The 22,503-nt window shown below is 39.8% G+C and overlaps 1 protein-coding gene across 1 annotated transcript in view; it reads right to left on the reverse strand.

Moving 5' to 3' along the window:
• The window catches only part of mettl15 (methyltransferase 15, mitochondrial 12S rRNA N4-cytidine), an 88,619-nt gene that overhangs the window by 30,942 nt on the left and 35,174 nt on the right, over window positions 1–22,503 (reverse strand). The window contains exon 3 of the mRNA XM_080024878.1: window positions 17,660–17,796. Within this exon, the coding sequence (XP_079881004.1) occupies window positions 17,660–17,796 (137 nt within the window). The remainder of the gene's footprint in view (window positions 1–17,659; window positions 17,797–22,503) is intronic.

Raw genomic sequence — 22,503 nt, forward strand, 5'->3', positions numbered from 1 at the left:
TCTGTATGGAAATATCAGTGTACCTGACTGGATATTTACGAGTGGGGGGCCCTTTAAGAGTGTGTGCCCAGGGGCGCATTATCTCATAATCCGTCTATGAATGTATCACTCAATTCCTTTGCAAAGGCAGTTAGTAGGGTACGAGGCAACTTTTTTCACAAGTTAAGCTGTTCTTTCTATTAGTAAATGTGCCAAAAAGTAGTTGCAAAGATCTTGCAAGGGCAACAAATTTCCGCCTGCGCCCTACGGGTGCGAGCATCTTGGTGTTTTTTTGTTTGTTGGGGGCGGGGGGCACCACTGACAATTTAAGATTAGGACACCCAAAAGCTTAGCAGCGGCCCTGATTAGAAGAGCTAAGGATAGGACTTTAAACAGGTCAAAATTCTATATTTAGGCCTACTAATAATGTTCAGTGTTTCCCCCAGGAAATGTCTTAGTCAAGGTGGTCACTGTCTAGCCGTACAGGAGGCGCGGCACAACGCGCCTCGGCGAAAATTTTGGGGGTATTTTGCTCAAATGCGCACTAAAGAAATAGTTCTGTTTATTTGAATGACACTGACCTTACAGTTGTGCAATTTTGTTTGCTATGTACACATTTTGTGCAAACATGCAGACAAAAAAAATACAATTAAAGAAATTCTACTGTTTTGGTGCAATACCATGCAGACACACTAAATAAAAATAATGGATCATACACTTAACATGTGTATGCACATCAAAGTGCTTTTTAAAGTTCCTTTTTGGATGGGGGGCTGTTGTGAGATTATTGTGGACAATAGGCATACTGTGATGCGATTAATTCATATATGGTTATTACAGTCATATGAAAAAGTTTGGGAACCCCTCTCAGCCGGCATTATAATTGACTCTGCTTTCACAAAAAAAATATAAAAGTGGTATGTCTTTAATTTACCAGAAATAGCTAAGTACTGGGATGTTTTCCAAACAAAGATTTTTTGAAAAGCAGTATTTGGTTGTATGAAATAAAATAAAATGTGAAAAACTGGCTGTGCAAAAATATGGGTACCCTTGTGGTTTTGTTGATTTGAATGCCTGTAACAGCATGTAAAACTGATGAATTTAAACACAAAGTTGGTTGGATTATGTTGTTAAGCCTTGAACCTCATAGAAATGTCTGTTTAATCATGAGAAAATGTATTTTAGGTGCCTAAATGCAAGTTGCACTTCTCTTTGACTCTCTGCTGAAGTGAGACAGAAAGGGATCATCAAAACTGCTCCCAAAAGATCTTAAAAACAAAGATTATTCATTATCATGGTTTAGGGGAAGGCTACAAGAAGCTTTCCCAAAGGTTTCAATTGTCAATTTCTACTGTAAGGAACGTTGTCAGGGAATTGAAGGACACAGGCACAGTGGCAGTTAAATCCAGGTCTAGCAGACCAAGAAAAGTACAAGAGCGGCATATGCGGCGGATTGTGAGAATGGTTGCACACAACCCAAAGATCACCTCCAAAGACCTGCAAGAACATCTGGCTGCAGATTGTGTATCTGTACATGGTTCAACAAATCAGTGCAATTTGCACCAAAACATCTGTATGGCCAGGTGATGAGAAGGAAGCCCTTTCTGTGCCCACGCCACAGATACAGTTGCATGGAGTATGCAAAAGCTCATTTAGACAAGCCAGATTCATATTGGAAGAAAATGCTTTGGACTGATGAGACAAAAATTAAGTTATTTGGTCTTTATAAAAAGCAGATGTTTTGGTGCAAATTGCGCTGAATTGTTGAACGATGTACAGATACACAATCTGCAGCCAGATGTTCTTGCAGGTCTTTGGAGGTGATCTGTGGGTTGTGTGCAACCATTCTCACAATCCTCCACCTATGCCGCTCCTGTTTTTTTCTTGGTCTGCCATGCCTGGGTTTAACTGCCACTGTGCCTGTGTCCTTCCATTTCCTAAAAACGTTCCCTACAGTCGAAATTGACAATTGAAACCTTTGGGAAAGCTTCTTGTAGCCTTCCCCTAAACCATGACAATGAACAATCTTTGTTTTTCAGATCTTTTGGGAGCTGTTTTGATGATCCCATTCTGTCTCACTTCAGCAGAGAGTCAAAGAGAAGTGCAACTTGCATTTAGGCACCTAAAATACATTTTCTCATGATTAAACAGACATTTCTATGAGGTTCAAGGCTTAACAACATAATCCAACCAACTTTGTGTTTAAATTCATCAGTTTTACATGCTGTTACAGGCATTAAAATCAACAAAACCACAAGGGTACCCATATTTTTGCACAGCCAATTTTTCACATTTTATTTTATTTCATACAACCAAATACTGCTTTTCAAAAAATCTTTGTTTGGAAAACATCCCAGTACTTAGCTGTTCCTGGTAAATTAAAGACATACCACTTTTATATTTTTTTTTGTGAAAGCAGAGTCAATTATAATGCCGGCTGAGAGGGGTTCCCAAACTTTTTCATATGACTGTATTAGCCTACTTGCTTGATTTCTTTTTAAATGCAGAGGTTATTGGTTGTTTTGGAACATGTATTTCCAAATTTAAAACATAAAAATAAAGCAGCATTTAAAATTCAGAAAAAATAACCTTGTCGGCCTACACAAGCATGCTGTTTGAAAAATAATTAAATTATTTAAATAATACAATGTGTTTTCCCCTTAAAATGACTAATGCATTTCAAAGACAGTTACAGTGTGCACTTCTGTAAACTTACTGAAAGGTGCCTGGACCATCACTCTCATGCATGTATCAGACTTTTCTCTGCGCTGTATGAGCCGATAAGTTGTGTTGCCACGGTGATGTGGAGTCTTAAACTAGTCTAGCTTTGCAGAGCACTTCTTTCTGTTCAGCTAAATATATCCCCATAGAACCGCACTGCGTTTATTATCGCCACCGGTTAAATGTCGCTTTGCTGCTGCTCGTTTACTCTCCCGCGTACATGCCGTAGTCACGCACAGCGCGGCACGGTCGCGCGCGCAGAGGCCCCGACACAGAGCAGCTGATAGTCTGAGCAGAGAGAAACGCTTGGAGACATATGTGCACATTTATTTACCGCAAATCACGGCCTTTCGCGCATTTCATGAAAAATCACACATCGCGCTTGCTAGTACATTAATTGTGCAGCACTAAAAATTAAAAAATTAAAGATTTAATTTATTTTTAATTTTTTTGGTCGGTCAGTAGTCAAGGCGGGGAGCTGGTTTTGCTAAGGCGGCCGCCTTAACTATAAAGCGCTGGGGGAAACACTGATGTTATATTGCTGGGGAAACAAGTTTTTCACCCAAACTGTATTATTCAAGCTTCTCACGAAAAACTTAAATTTCTTTTTTTCTTGATGTTACATTTGAACACATCATGATGTCATTTTATTGACCTGTGCCTAATAATCATTTTACTGAGTCAACCTGAACACATCACGTTTGAACCGTTTGCGATTTTTTTTTAAAGCCAACTAGTTCTTATCCTGCAGATTTTAATATGAATTTAAAAACTATCACATTTTTTAACTGCGGGACTTGCTACACAGTCTCTCGTTTGCGTTTGTTGATCACCGCTGCTTTGAATGAATGATGAGACGGTGCCGAGCCCGTCTGCAGCATGGGCGGCTCAGCGGACGGATTTATTTTTTTATTTTTGGAGACAGAGTTGAAGCAGGTTGAAGGAGTTTCTTCAAGACAGTCGAAGGTACAACACTTTTACAGTCTATGATGCAGACCAGTGATGGAATAATTCGCCAAAGTAGGCCTAATTAGTTGAAGATGACCCGACTCTACTCGATATTTAAAATTACATCATGTGACCTACTGGACTCCATAGCGGTATCAATAAGCTCAAACGTTATTGATTTCTGGGGTTTGAATATAGCGGAACCAGGTCCGTAGCTTAATAGAGCCGGCTTTCGGAACGTAGACAGCGAAACTGCGCGCACACAGGCTGTTGTGTGTGTGTGTGAGCGAGAGAGAGAGAAAGAGAGAGCGAGAGAGAGAGAGAGCGTGATGCTGCTGGCTGACAACTCATCTAAAATCCACTTGCCCGGTCGGGCAACCAAAAAGCAATATCAACTTGCCCGAACATTATTTCCACTTGCCCCGGGCAAGCGTTAGTGTCAACCACTGGAAGATGATGTAAGCATCTACATGAATCTGAAATTATTAAAAATATTGCCAACAGATTACATAGGGGAGAACGGGGTAAGTAGGCACACTTTTTACTCTACTGAGAATTGCTTATCACATAAACATCTTTCGATAGTCATTCCTACATTACATTGAAGCTTAAAGTGTTGGCTTGAAATATGTACCCCTCACTTTTTCTATCTTATTGTAATAAAGAAGAAATTAATCATCAAAGACACCCTAACACATTGTGACAATCAACCCCATCAAGGGTTCGGTTGTCATACACTATGGGGTTGTTTGTCACAATGTTATCTTAATGGGAATAATCTTGAAAAGAAGGAAAGAAAGTAGAACTAAATTTGAAAATGCAATTGCATTGTCAAGTTGACAAATAGGCCTATACAGTATAACATACTGTAGCCTTGGCAGCTTGTCTAGTTTGGGATGCACTGGGTTGTTTTGATTTTGTTGCCCTTTTTTCCTTTGCATGCTAGCTGCCTTTTCCTGCTCTATTCTTTCCTTCTGTGGGGTGTCAGTGATGATACAGCTTGACAATTTATTTCGTTATTGGGTTCCTTTTCTGGCTGTAGCCTTTGGATAAATTGTGACAACCAACCCCCCCAAAAATGTGACGACCAACCCCAACTTGAATTTTTTGCTAGCATCAATGCCAACAACCATCTGACAACTAATTAGCTTGCTAACCACAATCTAAACTATAGTTTACCCTTCACACTTGTTATGGGTAACAAGTGTTTTGTTATAAACCCATTATGTAAAAGCCTAGAAGAAAAATACTGAGGAGCTAAATATTTTCAATTTGACATGAAAAACACAAACATTCCTCTCACCTCAAATCCAGCAGTCTAACTCCAAGGAAGACTATGTAGGTGACCTCTTATCCCAATTATGGATATTTACATACCAACATTTCACAGACAGCGCCTTCTGGTTCCGAGATATAACGATTGTGACAACCAACCCGTGTGACAAATTACCCCGTTCTCCCCTATTAACATGTATAATGATATTTTCAGTGATAACAAAAAGAGATGCCCATGTGTTGATACATTAAGGAAATGAACATGGGCAGTGATGGGTTTTCAATGTAGTGAGTCTCCAGGACCCACAGGTAGTGATTTGAGTCGATCCCTTGGAAATTCAATGGGTCCCCAATAAAATTTGTTAACAATATATCTGAAATTAAACAAATACAATTCTGAATATGAAAAAAGTTTGACACAAAATTCAAATACATTAGCATTTGTATAACAACATAGATGGCACCAAAACAAATTATCAATAAGATTGATACAATTTTGAGATAATAAAGTGATGTTGGTATGTTTGTGGTGTAGGCATCATTGGATTTAGATAGTTACAATAGCTAGCAGATAATAATTATCCACCTCCAGTAAGGTAGTGGCTCATCTGTCAGCAGAGAAAGGCCACAGGGAAGGGACAGAGGTCCACTGTCTGATGGGCAATGCCCGCTTGTGATGAATGTTACAATGTTACAAATTCCTTCGTGATTTTCTCTACTTATGACATCTATTGCAGTATGTCCGTCCTGGGAGAGGGATCCCTTACTCTGTCGACTCTCCCTGAGATTTCTTAAAAAAAATGTATTCCCGGTAAAGGGTTTTTACTGGGAGTTTTTTCTCAGCCGAGCTAAGGGTGTAAGGGCAGGGTGTCATATTGTATCATATTGTATGAAATGTAAAGCCCACTGAGACAAATGTATTTGTGATTTTGTGCTATACAAATAAAACTGATTTGATTTGATTTGATTACACAAGTTAGGTGTGCATTAAAGGATTGCTGAATCCTCATTTTATTAGTCTCGGGGCAAAGAAAGAATGTGAGCTTTTCAATTTAGAGGACAAGACACATTGTTGTGGTGCCATCAGCGCCAGCCAGCATACTAACTGGCAAAAAAGGGTTGAGAGCAGCAAGTTAGGCAAGTTTAGCTTCAGTCTATGGGACTTCTTAGTTTAATTTGAAAGCAGCAATCAGAGTAGTTTATAACTAATGAAGTAACTATGAAGAAATTAAGCAGTGTTCTCAGCGTTGCCCAGTGTGTGAATGGGAAAAGGTGGAAATGAGTATACTGATACAAAACAACATGCTTATAGAGCAAGATACCTCTGCCTTTTTATCATATTTGTATACATAATTTTATTAAACACAATTAAGAATTTGAAGTTCATAATTATCCTTGTAATAGCTAGCTACTCCACACTATTGAAAGTTAATCAAAGGCTGGTAATCAACCCCCATTTCAATTATAGAGGAATGTTTTGTACAAATTACTTCTACTTTTTAATTATTGGAAAATTACAATTCTGAAGTCTGTGTGTCCGCCCACATGCAGGTGATGAACATACCTTCCACTACACACTGTGGCGACTTATTCTACAAGCTTTTTTGTAAGCCACTGAAGGATTTAAAAATATGCAAAACAGTCACATAACATTTCTAAATTATTAACTTCTTTATGTGGCTTAGACACAGAGTTGGAGATATAAATGCCTTATGTAAGGTCTTATATTATTAAAGAGGACAAGTTTCAGTGGTGTATGTGCTGAGGTCCAAGTGTGGGCTCATAATTGCTTAAGAGATCTGAGCTATTTCTAGTTGTTGCACCCCGCAACATTGGCATCATGCACATTTGTTTTGTTATCCTAGCATCTCACTGGATCAACTTAACACTGAGTATGCTTTTTTTCAAAGCTTAGATGGTCCAAAGCTTTGCAGATTGAATCATGTGACATGTGAAAGGGCAGCAACAAAGATTATGAGGCAGTGCTGATAAGTGCAAGTCAATGGTGAAACAAACCACTTAGTATTCTTCTATCTTTTAACATATAATAAAATTATAGTACAACTGACATTGTTATTCTCATCTAGGTTTTTTAGCCACGTAAGCAAAGATGGCAATCTCGGTTGCTGGTCCATCTGTTTAACTTTTTTATATTATTAAACTATCATTATTACCATTAAAATGACCACGAACACCACAGATATCAGTGTTTCCCGCAGGATTTTTTCAGCAGCGGTGGTATGGTCCCCCGAACCCTCTAGGGTGGTCTGGGGGCTTGCCCCCCCGGCCAAATTTTTTTTGTGCCCTTTAAATTTGAATGCATGAATCTGGTGCACTTTGAGAGGAGAATATGCACTTAAATCCCATTCAAGGAGTCTTGTGTATTACTATAGATAGGATAATTGATGCTGACTCTTAAACAAGTTTAACCCTATTAACCCGAGCCCCTGAGCTATTTTTGAGATGTTTTGGTTCGCCTGGATTTATTCTCTTATTAAAGAGATCCTATTATACTACTTTTCTGGTCTTCATTTCTTGTTAAAAACTGCTATAGAGCAACCTGACACGAATCACATCACAAAAAACTATGTAGATTTTCGGGACACTCTTCCTCTAAAGGCTGCTACATACTCCGCGAGAAGAAAGAACAAAGTTCTCGGTGACAGAGCTGAGAGAAGAAAATTACGTCATTTTGTTCTCTCAGCTCTTGTTTAGCTGTTATCGCAGCTTGTTCTCGACACATCACCCGGGCCGAACTTTCTTCTCGCAGCTTGTCCGAGAACTATTGTGTGATTGGTCAGTCTGAAGTCAATGAGGAAAGGGAAGTGAAATCAGCTGGCGCTACTGAGTCAATTACCATGGTAACAATGCGCCGCGGTGAGTAGTTCGGCAGTTGAGTTCTCGTGAAGTATGTAATGTCAGACCAGAAAGAACTTCTCGCAGCTCTGTCACCGAGAACTTTGTTCTTTCTTCTCGCGGAGTATGTAACAGGCTTTACCCTAGCGAGCACAGCAGTCTCTCTCTACACACTGCTTTGAGCTTCTCCGCCCCTCCCCACCCTGCTGCAAACCCCACTCCGTTGTGATTGGTTACCTTCCTTCCAGCAGCGGGAAATTTTCAGGAAGGTTGGGGCATGCAGCCGGAGCTTGCCTGAGCGGCAGCATTACCATACATGGAGACATGACAGAAACGACCCGAGCGTGACAGAAACTATCCGGAAATTTGAACGAGTTCGGCTCGACCGGCTGCCATAGTGTTTAGTGCTCTGCATAGCCACCCCAGACGGTCAGCAGGGAATACGTCGAAATGCATGTACGTAATTATTTGATACTCTAGTATGGTTAAACATGACTATAAATCATTATAACAACGTTTATAGGTCATAAAAGTCGAAAAGTATCATAGGTCCTCTTTAAGCTTGCATTCATCACCCCTTTAACGCACAGCAGTCAAGCTATGAACATCATTTATTTGGGCCACAACCTGGACTATAATAATATCAGGCATGCAAACTCATGAGCCATGAAAAAGGTGAGAAGCCCGAAAACAAACAACGGTAGGGGGGTCTGGGGGCATCCCCCCAGAAGATTTTTTTTGTGATTTGAACATTTAAGAGAAGCAATTTGGTGTATTCTGGTGAAGAGAATTAAGGACAAAAAAAACGTTGTCAGATGAATAGTAAAATGAGCAAAAAAAGTTAGTCAGCCAACCTTCTTGACGTTTCCAATACAAAGTGTGTAGGTAGCCTATTTACCAAGAAAAACTGTTAAAAACAGCTTAGAAAAACGTTAAAAATGCTGGCAAAACCAGCTTTAAATAAGACAGAAAATAACATGGAGCCTCAAATCAATCACACCAAATTCCCTTACAATAAACTAACTATTCATATTGTGGCAAACAGGATTTGCCTTATCTTTGTTACACAACCATCAATATAACACATAAGAATACACTCTGTCACCATAGTTAATCTCGTGTTCACGCACTCAAACACGCGCACGCACACACACACACACACACCTCAGTCGTGCGCAGGAACATAATGGTGCAAAATGAGATGATAGTGGAGGAAGCAGGTGAGTGTGTTGTTTCGTTGCTGATACTACATGCACGGCCAGAACACGGCTTTATGGCTAAGGCGGCCGCCTTAGCAACGCCAGCCCCCCGCCTTGACTACGGACCGCCCCTTTTAGTGCTGCACAATAAATGTACTAGCAGGAGTGATGTGTGCTTGTGCATGGTCATAACTGCGCGAAAGGCCGTGACTTGCGGTAAATAAATGTGTCTCCAAGCCTTTCTCTATCAGCTGCTCTGTGTATGCGGCTTTGCACGCGTGACCGTGCCACGCCACGCGCGTGACTACGGCATGCATGCGGGAGAGTAAACGAGCAGAAGCAAGCCGTCATTGAACTGGTGGCGATAATAAAGGCAACGCTGTTCTATGGAGATATTTAGCTGAACAGAAAGAACTGCTGTGCAAAGCTAGAACAGTTTAAGACTCCACATCACTGTGGCAACACAACCTATCTATCAGCTCAGACAGTGCAGAACAAAGTCTGATGAATGCATGAGAGTGATGCCCATGACTGGCCCAGGCAAGTTTCAGTAAGCTTACCGAAGTGCCAAACTGTTACAGTCTTTGAAATGCATTTAGTCAGGGAAACACATTGTATTTATTATTTAAACTATTAAGCTATTAATTAAGCTTTTAAAACAGCATGCTAGTGTAGGACAAGAAGATTTATTTTTCAGAATTTTCAATTCTGCTTTATTTTTATGTTTATATTGGGAAATACATGTTCCAAAACGACCAATAACCTCTGTATTTAAAAATAAATCAAGCAAGTAGGCTAATAATAACCATTAATGAATTATAGGCTATCGCATCACAGTAGGCCTATTGTCTACAAAAAATTAACAACAGCCCCCCATCCAAAAATTAACTTTAAAAAGTTGAATTTGCAAATATCGGCAAATCGGCAAATAAACTTTTCGGGGATCCCACTACTGATACCCAATCAGAAGAGAGAACGCTAAAAACCGGCACCCGTCTCACTGCCGGTGCACGTGCAGAGCGAAAGATGGGTGAATGTGTATGCGCCTACAATGGCGGAGCAGGTAAAAATCCTTCCCAATGTCTGTTTTGATGGGTTTTATCATGTTTTATCACACTTACGGATCTGAGATGATGCTAGATAACTTGCTGCTTGAAGACCGCAGTGCATTAATGTGCTGACGTGGGGACGAGGGAGGGGACTGCTAACTGCAGTCACTGACAGGAAGTTAGCTAAACTGACCATTCTGCTAACTGAACCTTCAACACTTTTCCCAAAAGTTGTCATTGCAAAAAGTTTATGTATTTATTTTTGGTTAAACTGCTTTTTCCAAGGTCAATAATGACAGTCCACGCTAAACAATTTTTATTTTAATTTTTTTTAACTTTGCTTAAAGCATTTTAGGCTACACGTTGTATATCAAGCTCTACTAAATAATTGCTTGCATTAACTTGTTCTTGTCTGTCTTGAATAAGAATACACTCTGTGAGGAGGACATCAGGAACCTTCACACCAGCCTCAGTGTGAGCGCATGCGCGTACAACACGATGCTGCCTCTTCACAAATCAAGCCTGAAATATTCCCTTGTGTTGACCTGCTCAGTTCCTTTTACCTGCGTCACTGAAGCCTAAGACAAGATGCCGATTGATTGCTTTCAGCAGGGGAGCAGTGATGAAAATATCTACAGTCCAGAGAAGAAGACAAAAGGAAGATGCTACAAACGCAAGACCAACAGACACACATGTTGTTCTTTGCATTCAAAACTTAAATTTGTTCTACCTCAGTTGACCAAAGTAAGGTTATAAAGACCCTCCCTTTGACTTATCTATTTTCTATTAAAGCTACAGGAACAATGTGAATTTGTAAGTAAATGGCTTTGAACTCATTGGTGGTCTTGCCTTGAAATGTTATAAATATAAATAACGGTTAAATCAGTGGATGCTGTGTCTCCGCTGTAAGTTTATAATTTTTATTTCCTGCTTTAAATGCTTTTTTCTGAAGAGATTGAAAATCTTGCTTCACAGATGAGGGAAGTATCCATATACGGAAATCAACACTCCCCTGGATGTTGTCTATGATGTGTGATATATTTACTGACTGATTAATTTAGGTAAATAATCAGCTACTGAAAACTGAGAGAATGTCAAACGTGTGTGTTGTACTGAACAATGCAAAGCCTATGCTTGGCTTATTACTCACAAATTCTGTGAAGATGACACATTGTGGAATTTAGCCAGGACTCAACTTAAAAAAAGAAAAGAATACATTGTCAATGTTATATTATTGATTTATTAGGGACCAATGAAACTGGTTTTATTTCACCTTGTGACTTTTATTTTGAAACTGTGAAAGTTGAACCCAAGCGGCAACCTCCTCTACTTCCGGATGAAGCCTTTGCGGAAGTGCAAAATATTGCAGTTCATTAAGTGGCCACTTGAGGCTGGTTTCAGAAAGTAGCGAAGTCCCATGTTAAAATGCCCAGTTTGACAGCAAAATTAAACCCATGTACAGCCTGGTTCAAAAAAAGTTTTTGGCTGTATGTTAAAGGTCCCATATTATGCTAAATGCACTTTTTAAATGTGTTCTAACATATCCATGCGTCCACGGTGTGCCTAGAGACTGCCAAAATATCAAAAAAAATAACAATCTCTCCTTTTCTCACTCTCCCCTTTTCTGAAACCCCCACCCCTCCCCCCAAAAACACTCCAGTCAGAATTATCCCCTTTTCTGACCTCACAAACCGTAAAGCCAGAAGCTTCCACTGTGCAGCCCACACCCCTATTTCTTATTGGTCCACGGCCCTGACAGACAGAGGGCGAGGCGTATCTGGCTTCGCTTCCGGACAGGGGGCGGGGGGAGCTCAAAGATTGTATATTTACGAGGGGACCTGCAACTCTTTTTTAAAAAATAGGCCATTGTGAGATTAGCTGAACATCAGCATAGTACAATAAATTATCTGAAAGTTTTTTTCAGCAAACAATTAAAGAAAAACGTATTAGGGACCACTAAGACCATATAATATGGTGTATAATAGAACCGAAAAGTGTATAATATGGGAGCTTTAAAGTTCTTTTTTCATGATAGTACCGGGAGTGATTTTATTGAGAGGTTTTAATGTAGGAGTAATTAGGGGTGTGGCATGGTTCAGTGAAAGCTAGCTGCTTGGCTCCGAGGCTAGTCTTTAGCATGCTGCTTTTGGTGTTGTGGCTTCCATGGGACTGTACTATCAAACCGTAGAAACGCAGCTGCCACACAGCTGTGGAAGCGCCTGAACGTCATTTATCAGAGCCTTGTTGCTCACCCTCTCAGCGGCAGTATGCTTTGCTCGAGCTGATCTTTATCATGGAGTTTACAGGAGCTAACCAAGCTAACCGCAGAAAACAGAGTCTGTTCTCGTGTTCTCCGTCTTCGTCCCCATTAACTGTATTTATGGACTCGAGCCCCAATAAAACCTGACATTTTAATAAGTTGGCTTTCATAATAAAAGTTTAAAAGTACAATTCTGAGTTGTTTAACTGACATAAATCTGTTCAGATGAGAACAATGAGCGTATACAGACACGTGTATAAAGGTGCGAACACACTACACGCGTTACACGCGTACAGACTAGGGTTGCCTCCCGGGATTTCGGGATTCCCGGGAAATGAGTCAGTCCGGGAGTACCGGAAATTGGCCACGGGACCCGTCCTCCCGTTTTTTATTTTTTTAAATTATTTTAATTCATTAATAGTGGCCTTTACTAATAAAATATACTCTCGCCATCATGGCCTTTTCATAAGGGAGGCTTTTGACGTGTCTGGTAATACATTTTCAATGACATGCGAGTGGAAAGAGACGCACTACCGTTCTACAGACGTGGCGACAAGCGGCCGCACTAAACTGTTGTTACGTCTGTAACCCAGCTATTGACATGCGAGTGGAGAGAGAGAGAGTCCGCAGTTCTACAGACAAGCGGCCGCACAGCTAAACTGTCACGTATGTGCTCCTCTCTCTCACACACACACACACACACACACACACACACACACACACACACACACACACACACACACACACACACACACACACACACGCTGGCAGCCTGGCACAGCTGAACAGTGTTTTACTTTTCTCTCCTCAATGAGATGGTGATATTCACCATTCTTCTGTATTCAAGTCAAGATTGTATGATGAACATAAAGCAGCCTGTTTCTTTTGCTGCTTTCTCTTGTAGCGACATGAATCTAATGAGATGAAACAGCTGGAGCATCGCTGTTCGCCCCGTTCCTTCCACCAAACACTAAAGTGAAACCTAAACCTAATCCACAAAGTAGACATTTAAACCAAACCAAACTGAATAACTAATCCACTTATTAACTAAACAAATGTTAACAATATGAGTAGATATTTAACAGCAGCGACACAGGGTTGTAAACAAAACTGGTTTCCATGGTTACCGCACGGCGTTTCCTCACGGAGCCTCCTATCTCCACCGGTCCATGTCGAGTGCACAGACAGTCTCCTCCCGTCTGAAAACGCCTTTAGATGACTTCACTTTTAATGCCCTTAGTTCATTCTAGAGCTAGCATCCAGTCTGCCCTGGGCTTATGAGGCTATAACGTGCCCAATAAACCACTCGGCCGAGTACGTGGGTACAAAATAAAGTATTAAAAAGGCACTTCCGGTTTAACGGGAATTCCCGGGATCTCCCGGGAGGAGGCTCTTTTTTCCCGGGAATTGAAAAGGGTCAATTCCGGGAATTTTCAGCAACCCTAGTACAGACGCGTATAAAATCGGCTATTTTTCCATAGGGAACCATTGGTTTACGCGTGTACATGGCGCGTAGATGCGTCACTCGCGCTAAAACAACATTTTAGCCGCGTTAGCTGCGTATGAGCCGCGTATATACGCGCCTACGCAGCTACGCGCGGAGTTCAAAAAATGTAACTTTTTACGCTCCTACGCATGACGATTAGCCGCGTTGGCCAATCAGCGTTGGGCTTGACCCGACGTCACATACATTGGCACGGTCGGAGAACAGTGTACTGTACACAGAGGCTGATGAGAGACACCGAGGAGGAAAATGTATTGCAGGCAGCCGAGCCGGTGCTGTATGACAGCAGCTCGGGAATAGAAGACGTGGGGAGAGTAAACCAGGAGAATGGACTTCCTGGTTAATTCAGTGAATATGTGCGGCTGTGCTTTAGCCGATAATACAAGTTAGCGCCGTATAGCATTAGTTAACTCACCCGGTTGTGTGCGGGCGGCTAGCGCCTCATATTATGAACCCAAACATGACGGCTATGTCCGTGGGACTTTCACAACAAGTACAGCAAAGCACCGGTGTTGATCTACGCCAGCCACGGTCCCCTGTCACTGCCAGGTAGGGTAATGTTGGCTACTTGGCTTTATGTTGTGCTGCCGTGCACCGATGCTGCTGTAACTGTGTTTGTTATGTAGCTGCCGTGAATATGCAATGCTGTTTTAATGCTAGGCTATTTGTGCTGTTCAGTTTGTCTTTTGGCACAGTTGTTGGCCGTGTTGTTGTTGTTTTTGTGCGGACATGCACGCTGTTGTGTCGGGTCGGGTCTGATCGCAGCCATGGTTAATTAGGGGAAATACAATATCGGGAGGGAGACTACGCGCGTAGAACTATTTTTGACACAAAATGATCAAGCAACATTTTAGCTGCGTTACGCACGTAAATCTTACGCGGGTAACGCGTGTAGTGTGTTCATACCTTTATAGTACAAAACAGCAGGTTTATTTTGATCCCAAACAAAACGGATACAGCCCTTTTAAAGATAAACCATGATCTCAGACAAACAATGAACAAAAATTGTCTAAAATTATTTGACAGGAGACAGTTTTATAATCTGTTTCTGCCCGATGTGGCGCGTAGAAAATAGACCAGACGCTACACATCGGGAGCCGTTGATGGAGAAGCTCGCTTGATGCCTGTTAACTCCTTAGCCTAGCTCCTAGCCTGTGCTAATCAGCAGCTAGTATGTCATTCGTCAGCTAGATGGGTGTGTTTCCTCCCCCCAACGTCACCTCTCCACCCTTTTTTGGATCGATGGAAAAAGGTGGAGTTCGACACTTTCAAGCTACATAAAGGCTCATTTATGCTCTAATTCCGTGTGTAAAAAGAGACGTACGTTAACAACGTTATATCCATCACTGCCCTTATACTTCCATGCGTCCTTTATGTTGGAATCGAAATTAAGCAAATCAACCATTAGTGGGCAGCAGCGCCGCTCAGAGTAAAAAGTTACTCAAATAGGAAGAAGAGTCAAACAGTGAATTAAATAGAATAAATATTTTATAATAGGTCCATGGAAGAAACAGCTTTAGCGATATAGGCCTACTACCGTAGCGATGGAAGAGGCTAAACTAGAGGCTGTATTATAGACAGCGGGGGTCTGTGAGGAACACATTAATCACGACATGTCAACAAACTAGTCTCGCACGGACCTCCGGCACTTCTCTATTGCTGCCGTCAGCCTGCCGTCTAGCTGACATTCTTCCCCGTTCGATCCCCGCTCATGCTGCTCTGTTGTAGTTGTATGTCCCTGTGCCCCGGCCGTGTAACTTCATAGAAAGATAAATGTGAATGTAATTTCGTACCAACTCACAAAAACCTCTCCTCAAAAGTTAAGACATTTTCTAAAGTATTATGTCTTTCGTTTATGTTTGTAAACAAATGTACAGTAAGTGAAAGTGAACTGTTGGCGATGCGCCCCCCCGTGATCTTCGGTGATACTGCTCCGTTCTGTCCGCTTGGTACGCATCCGCAAGCTTGCAGGATACGTGCAGATATACGGACGTAATGAACGCAGAGTACGGACAGAAGGCTCCATCCGTATGCGTATGAAACGTAGAGCATAAATGAGCCTTTAGTCTACTCCAGTCTATTTTAAGGCCCTTTAAACTGTAGTTCCCTTTACAGTACTTATATTTTACTGTTGCAACTTGTATAGCTTTTGGCAAACGTGTAACTTCAAACAGCTTGTTTAAGCTACCAAAATATGGGGCACACACAAAAGACACCCTATCCCAAGAAATAGGCTAATATGAACATAAAGTTGTTCATTAAGGCTGAATGAGGTGAAATTGGGATTTGGTCAACTCATCATGTTAGAAAATTACAACCTAATGATAGACAAACTATGGAGATACAGTCAGTGTTAGCCTTACTGAAAACAAATTAAAATAGTTTCAAGATGAGATATTAAAACATTTGAATAAGCCGAAAGAAGAGAGAACGGGTATATACAGGTAAATAATAAATAATATTAAACTGGGCTTTGAATACCAAAGTCTTTAGATATACAGTAATATTGTGATGTGATATTCAACATGGCATTTGGTGTAAAAGCATCAAATTACATAATTCATGCAGACAACTAATATAAAAACAGTCTCTGTGTGACCTCCATGTGCACATATTAAATCCAATGTTTGCCTGAAGTGGCTTCTCGATAACGTTTGCTGCCTTATTGTGTGCAAAACTACCACGGAGCTTCAAGCAAAGGGAAGTCATAGCAACAAGAATGGTGAAAAGCAGAGAATAGCAGGCTCAACATGCAGGAGACAAATCCTATTAAAGACATGGCTCAATATTATTCGGGAAAGAGAGGGCTACTTTTATAAGAAAATGCTTTTAAATAAATGTGAAATGATTTCCTTTTTGTACTGGAAAGCTGGGTTCAGACTCACACAAACACTCAACAGTTTGCAGTGAGGTTAGACTTTCCAGTAGTGCAGAGAGAAAATCCTTTAACCCTGTTGTGTGAATGCACTGCGTAGGCTGATGGGGTCTTTTACTCAGGCTTCCAATAATATTGCTTAATTGCTAGATTTCTCTAGCTTCTCTCAACTTGCATCACGAGTAGGCGTGGAAGAGTTTACTGCGGGGTATATTGCAGCTGACAGAATACAGTGTTCTCAACTCCCTCTCTCTCTCTTAATTGTCATTCCCTGCTCAGAGGCACATTTCTCAGGCAGGTTCCCCTGAGAGAGGTTTCCCCAGAATCTACGTAAAAGGATTCCTTCCCACGCCAGGGTCTTAGGAACATCGCATTTTCTTCCTCCCGCGCCTTGCTCATGCACACACACAAACATACACACACACACACACACACACACACACACAGACAGACACCCTCTCACTCCGGCAATGTGTCCTCGTGTCTCCCTGTTCTCTCACTCTCATGTTTTCATTATCTTCTCTCTCTCCACTTCTTAACTTCTTTGGGCTTCTCTCCCCCCTCCTCATATCTTATAGATCTTCCGTGGGAGGCAGCATCTCCCTCACACTGCAGGCGTGGGCCCTTACTCTGACAAATGACATGCCTGGCCCACCCGCTTTGCGTGGGGGGAGAAAAGCTTTAAGTTAAGGAGGAGGAATGGATTTGATTGGACAGCGCAAGTCAGGGGCTGTATCTTGGCGAGCAGCATTTGTTTTGGGCTCAGGCAAGAAGTAAGAAACACAGAGAAAGAACTGCCATACTATATCACACCTACATTATGTTTTAAGAAATAATGACCATAAACCAAACACTGCTCAAAATGGTCAAGCTGCCACTATAATAATAGATGGCAAAAACATGACACTGTATAAACATATGTCTAGACGGCTTATAACATAAGCTTTAACATGTGTTTTGGTCCAGTTATTATTTTCTAAAAAAATCACTTACGAGTGTTCCTTGGCTAACTGCTCGGCCAGGGAAATTGCTGTGGGATCTCGGTCTAAGGCCAGGATTGTGACATCAGGAACCATATTCAGTACTGCTTTAGTATGACCACCACCCCCAAATGTCATGTCCAGGACCACCTACGTGCGAGAAGACAAGACAACACAAATAATCATCGTCTTATCTGGACAATGTTAATTCTCCCTTTATACATCCTGAATTCACTGAGTGATGCACTGTCAAAATTGTTAATTTTAATCAGATTTTTTCTTTTGATGATAATAATTCATGTCATACATTTTTACACTTGTAAATTGTTTTTCGTGTGAAATTCCACAAACATGGATGCCTTACATTTGCATTACACCTTTTATTTAATCCAGTGTAACAATATCAACATCCTGATGACATGCATTTTTGCAAGTCGTTTACATGGGAATAATTTCCATCCCTATCAACCTTTGTTATCAATTTAACACATGAGATTCCCTGATTAAATAAAGGTTATATATAAATCCCACATGACGTGGACACAGCACAAGCACTCCCAACTCAATCACTACTATCAGTTTTCCTTTCACATGCCCTTCTGATGTTAACACTTTGTATAAACACAAGCAGCACTCAGACTGTTATTTTCCTTACTTTGAAAGTAGCTTTGCCTGTCTGTTTTGCACAGGTGGGAGGTGAGGTGCAAAGAGTTGAGAGGTTCATTCAAATGATGTAAGCGAATAGTTGGTATTTAGGTGAAAACTGGGTCTTCGACTTAGAATTGCAGCTTCATAGCGCAGCAGTCAACTGGTTACCTCAGATAACTTTCAAATGACACTAGACTACTACAAAATGACTACACACAAATACACACACACACACACACCTCCTTACGCGTCAGACTGGTTGATTTAAACTCTGTATTCTGTTATTGATGCAGGAGACGTTGGATTTTAGCAGCTCATCAAACCTGTCACAGCCCCATTTTCAACTTGTTTTACTTAAAGTGGCGTTTCATGTTTTATTCTTGAAAAGCGTAACAGTGTCAGATTTTACAATATGATGTTACAGAATTAAATCTGAAATAGCATCTAATATATAGCAGTGATTCTTGAGAAGCGGGACAAAAGGCCGTCTTCCATATGTAACTGCTGTTATCTTTAAAAATAAAAATATTTAAAATTGTAGACGTTATTAGGGATTAAGAATAGAATGTCTGGAGCACAATTATCCCCTTAAATTTAATTTTATCATTATTATGTCAAATATATGACACTTGCTATCTTCTCACGACATCCACAACATCATATGCATCATAAACATCATAAAACCTATTAAAAATGTTCTTTAATGATTAAAAAGTGCTTTTTTCATCATAAGCAACACTAAATAATCTCTCATATCAATAAAAACTGTTTTTCTTCAACACATTCATGTTTTATATGGTTTCAAAGTGGTGGGACACTTTTTGTCAGCACCGTCAGACAATCCATTAAAATGTAAGAAAATCAGACAAAATAAGGGGCAGTTGTCACTATGAAGGACCTCTTGTCACATTCTACCTCTGCAGATTACGTTAGAGTCAGACAGGCTCTGATAAGTGTTGTAGTTTTAGAATATTTTACATTCCAAATCTTGAAAGTCATGCGTCACAACCATGATATGTCAACACCGACTTACAATTTCTGAAGAAGTTATTTGAAATGTTTCGATAATTTTATATTCCTGAAGTAGTTCATACTAGCACCAATCATCAACAGAAAAAACAAATGGCTAACTAGATTAATTCCATTTGTTTTGTCTAAGAAACGTTAAATATGTCAACACCGTCAGATGTCAACTCCGTCAGATTTCCTGTCTGACGGTGGTGACAGGCCAATTACGGAGTTGATATTCAATGTGAAGGCATCATATTTGGGTGGTTTTCGAGTTATTAAAATTATATTAAATACAGAAATAGGGTTTAGTTTTTCTAATACTGTATTTATGGAAACTCTCACAATCTTCTTTTGTCATGGATGATTCTTAAAAAAGTACAGGATGATATACAAAATGAGGCGTTTTGGTCTGAGTCTTTTAGAGCAAGTCTGATTGAAAGACTGTAATGTGAATCTTGAATTAACGCTCAACCAATAATATGCTGTTATAAAATCACTGTTATTGATTATTCTACGTATTTGATGGTTATCTGGGTTTTTGTCACCACCGTCCGATATGTCAAATTCATAAGATATACTTGTCAACTCCGTCAGATTTATATTATTATGATAACAATACATAACTAGAAAATGCATTTCCTGCTGAAAATGCGTGTGAATGCTGACACAGTTTACGCTAAACTGGATAGCTGAGTATGAGGATTTGAAAAAGTTTAAAAAGATTTCATTAGTATAGAAGAAGCTGAAAATATATAAGTATAGTAGAAGTTTGAACATGATTTCTTGCTGAAATTATGAATAAATTGAACAAAAAAACTGTGAAATAGTTATTTAATAGACTTGAAGTTAAACTACATTGATGGCTTGAATTGATATGAAGCAGCTAAAGGAGCATGAAGATGTGAAAAAGTAAGACATTTTAAGTAATGAATTACTGAACTCTTATAGGAATGATGTTGAATATTACAATGTTTTACATTAAATTACAATTGAAAGACATGAAAAAAAAATTAAGTGTGAAATAGTCCATCAATGGGCAGAGTGTTTGCCCCGTTACAACTTTGTTTATCCAAACTGTCTAATAAAGCAAAAAAAAAGTGAAATAGTCCTTTAATGGGCAGAGTGAGTCACCCAGCTGAGTGTATGTCTTAATGAGGGCCTGTGATCAGGCAGGAATCCCACCTTCTAGAGGCCTCAGAGAGGTCATTTCATCCAAAACTTCCTCTCAAACCACTGCCTCTAACTGACGGACCGTGAGTCTAACTGTCAAAATTGTTTTACTGTTAGAACCAGAAGAATCTGATGAAGACACATTGTAAAGATTGTGTCTAATGTGATGGATGTGAGAACCACAAGCATTTTAAACGTGTGGTACAGTCTGCCTCTCTCCAGAAATGTCATGTCTCACTTATCAAGGGAGTCTATGCAGCAGTTGGTTGGACACCATTTATATTGGAAGCCCAAAACTCCCATTGTGTAGGTCCGATTGCTTCAATCTATGCGACCGGCAGAATATGTCCAACATTTTTATGTCAAAATTATCCATGTAGGGTGTAATTTGTGGAAGTGAGAGGCAGTTATATCATAGGTTTTGGTGTTTTTTTTACACCAGTTCTACACTGTAACGGTTGGTTCCCCACTCTGCCTCTGAACATTCCGTCCCATCCGGATCCCATTATAAATTTAGAATGAGGCTGAAAAAAACCTAAAACTAAAACTGTGTTTGTTCAAAGACTGTTAAAGATTTTAAAAAGTTGAATAAGAATTGAATAGCTGTAATTCATGTGAATCGTTTAAAGTTTGAATGGAGTCTGTAGCTGAAAAAATGCCGGAGGAGATAGGTTTCAAAGCGGAGGACGTTTTAGCGGTTTGGAATGCTGCTCCCATCCGCTTCAATGTTAAAATAATTTGTTAAAAAGCTGAATATTTTAATTATTTTAAAAGGTAGAAAAAAGCCGAAAGGTGACACATCATGTCCTTACAGAGCTGAACATTCTGGTATTTGAATGGTTGAAATAGCTGAAGATTTGAAGGAGTTGAAGTGAGCCAAAAAACGTACGGAAGTGGAAATATAATAAGTTTAATAAAATTTGAAGAAAAATAGTGTGAATGCTCCAGCATTCACACTAATGATATTTCATAGTTGTTGAGGAATGGTTGGTCATATGTGAAAATCTAACCAGTCACCTAACAACAGAATGTGTTTTGAAATTTGAAACACATCTTGATTGCTGTTAGTTTTAAAGTAAACATTCTATTACACAGTTCAACTGAAGAACATAGAGGAAAATCAATATAAAATATCTATAGTCATATACATTTTGAAAATATTTTGTGTGGCCTCTGTCAGTCTTGGTGAATACTTGTGATCACAATTGATCATTGTTGATACTGGTCTAGCATAAATTGAGGGAAATTTTAATTTGTGTTTTTGGTGTCTGACGGTGTTGACACAAAATAAGGAATGGCAAGGTAAAAAGCCCATTTTGATAAAAAAGATAAAAGCTGGGAGGTTGTATCAAAGTGTAGCTCAGTAGCTTAGTATATGTTGGAAACATACATGTAATTTAATTTGCCTAAACATGGGGTTTGTATTTTTTCAACATTGCACCCCGTTTTGTCCCACTTCTCAAGAATCACTGATATTTTTAATTGATGTAAAGGAGCAATATTAAACTGATAACATTTTGAAATTTTAGACTGGCCCAAAAGAGATGTTTGAGCTTGAGTATTTTTTATAATTGTAATACTTGCGTTGTACAAGATGCATAATGATTTCACGTTTATAAGGCTGTGACCCACTGTTTCAACACATTCTTGTATTTTGCATGTCAATGTTATATTGAATTACAGGACAGCATTTAATAATCATATTAGGAGAGAAGAGAGTGGGGAAATGTTTTATAAAGGAAATATCAAATACTTGACAACCATTCTGCATTCAGCATCTTGCTGCTGTTCAGGTAGCTGTAAACTATGCCGTTTCCATGGATTAACACTTGCAAAGCAGAAAACATCTTGCGTTGGGGCTTATTTCCTTAAAATTTCCTGACAGCCACTGCTACGAATAAAAATCACAGTCCTGCACTGACTGATCAGTCTGATATTGTTTGAATACTTGTTAAGATTATACTTTTTTTTTTCCAAGTTTCTGCTCTGTAATTTATTACATTGTCGGCAAATGGTGGGGGAACAGAT

Source organism: Ammodytes marinus (assembly GCF_949987685.1).
Source record: "Ammodytes marinus genome assembly, chromosome: 1".
In the NCBI taxonomy this organism is placed as follows: Eukaryota; Metazoa; Chordata; class Actinopteri; order Uranoscopiformes; family Ammodytidae; genus Ammodytes; species Ammodytes marinus.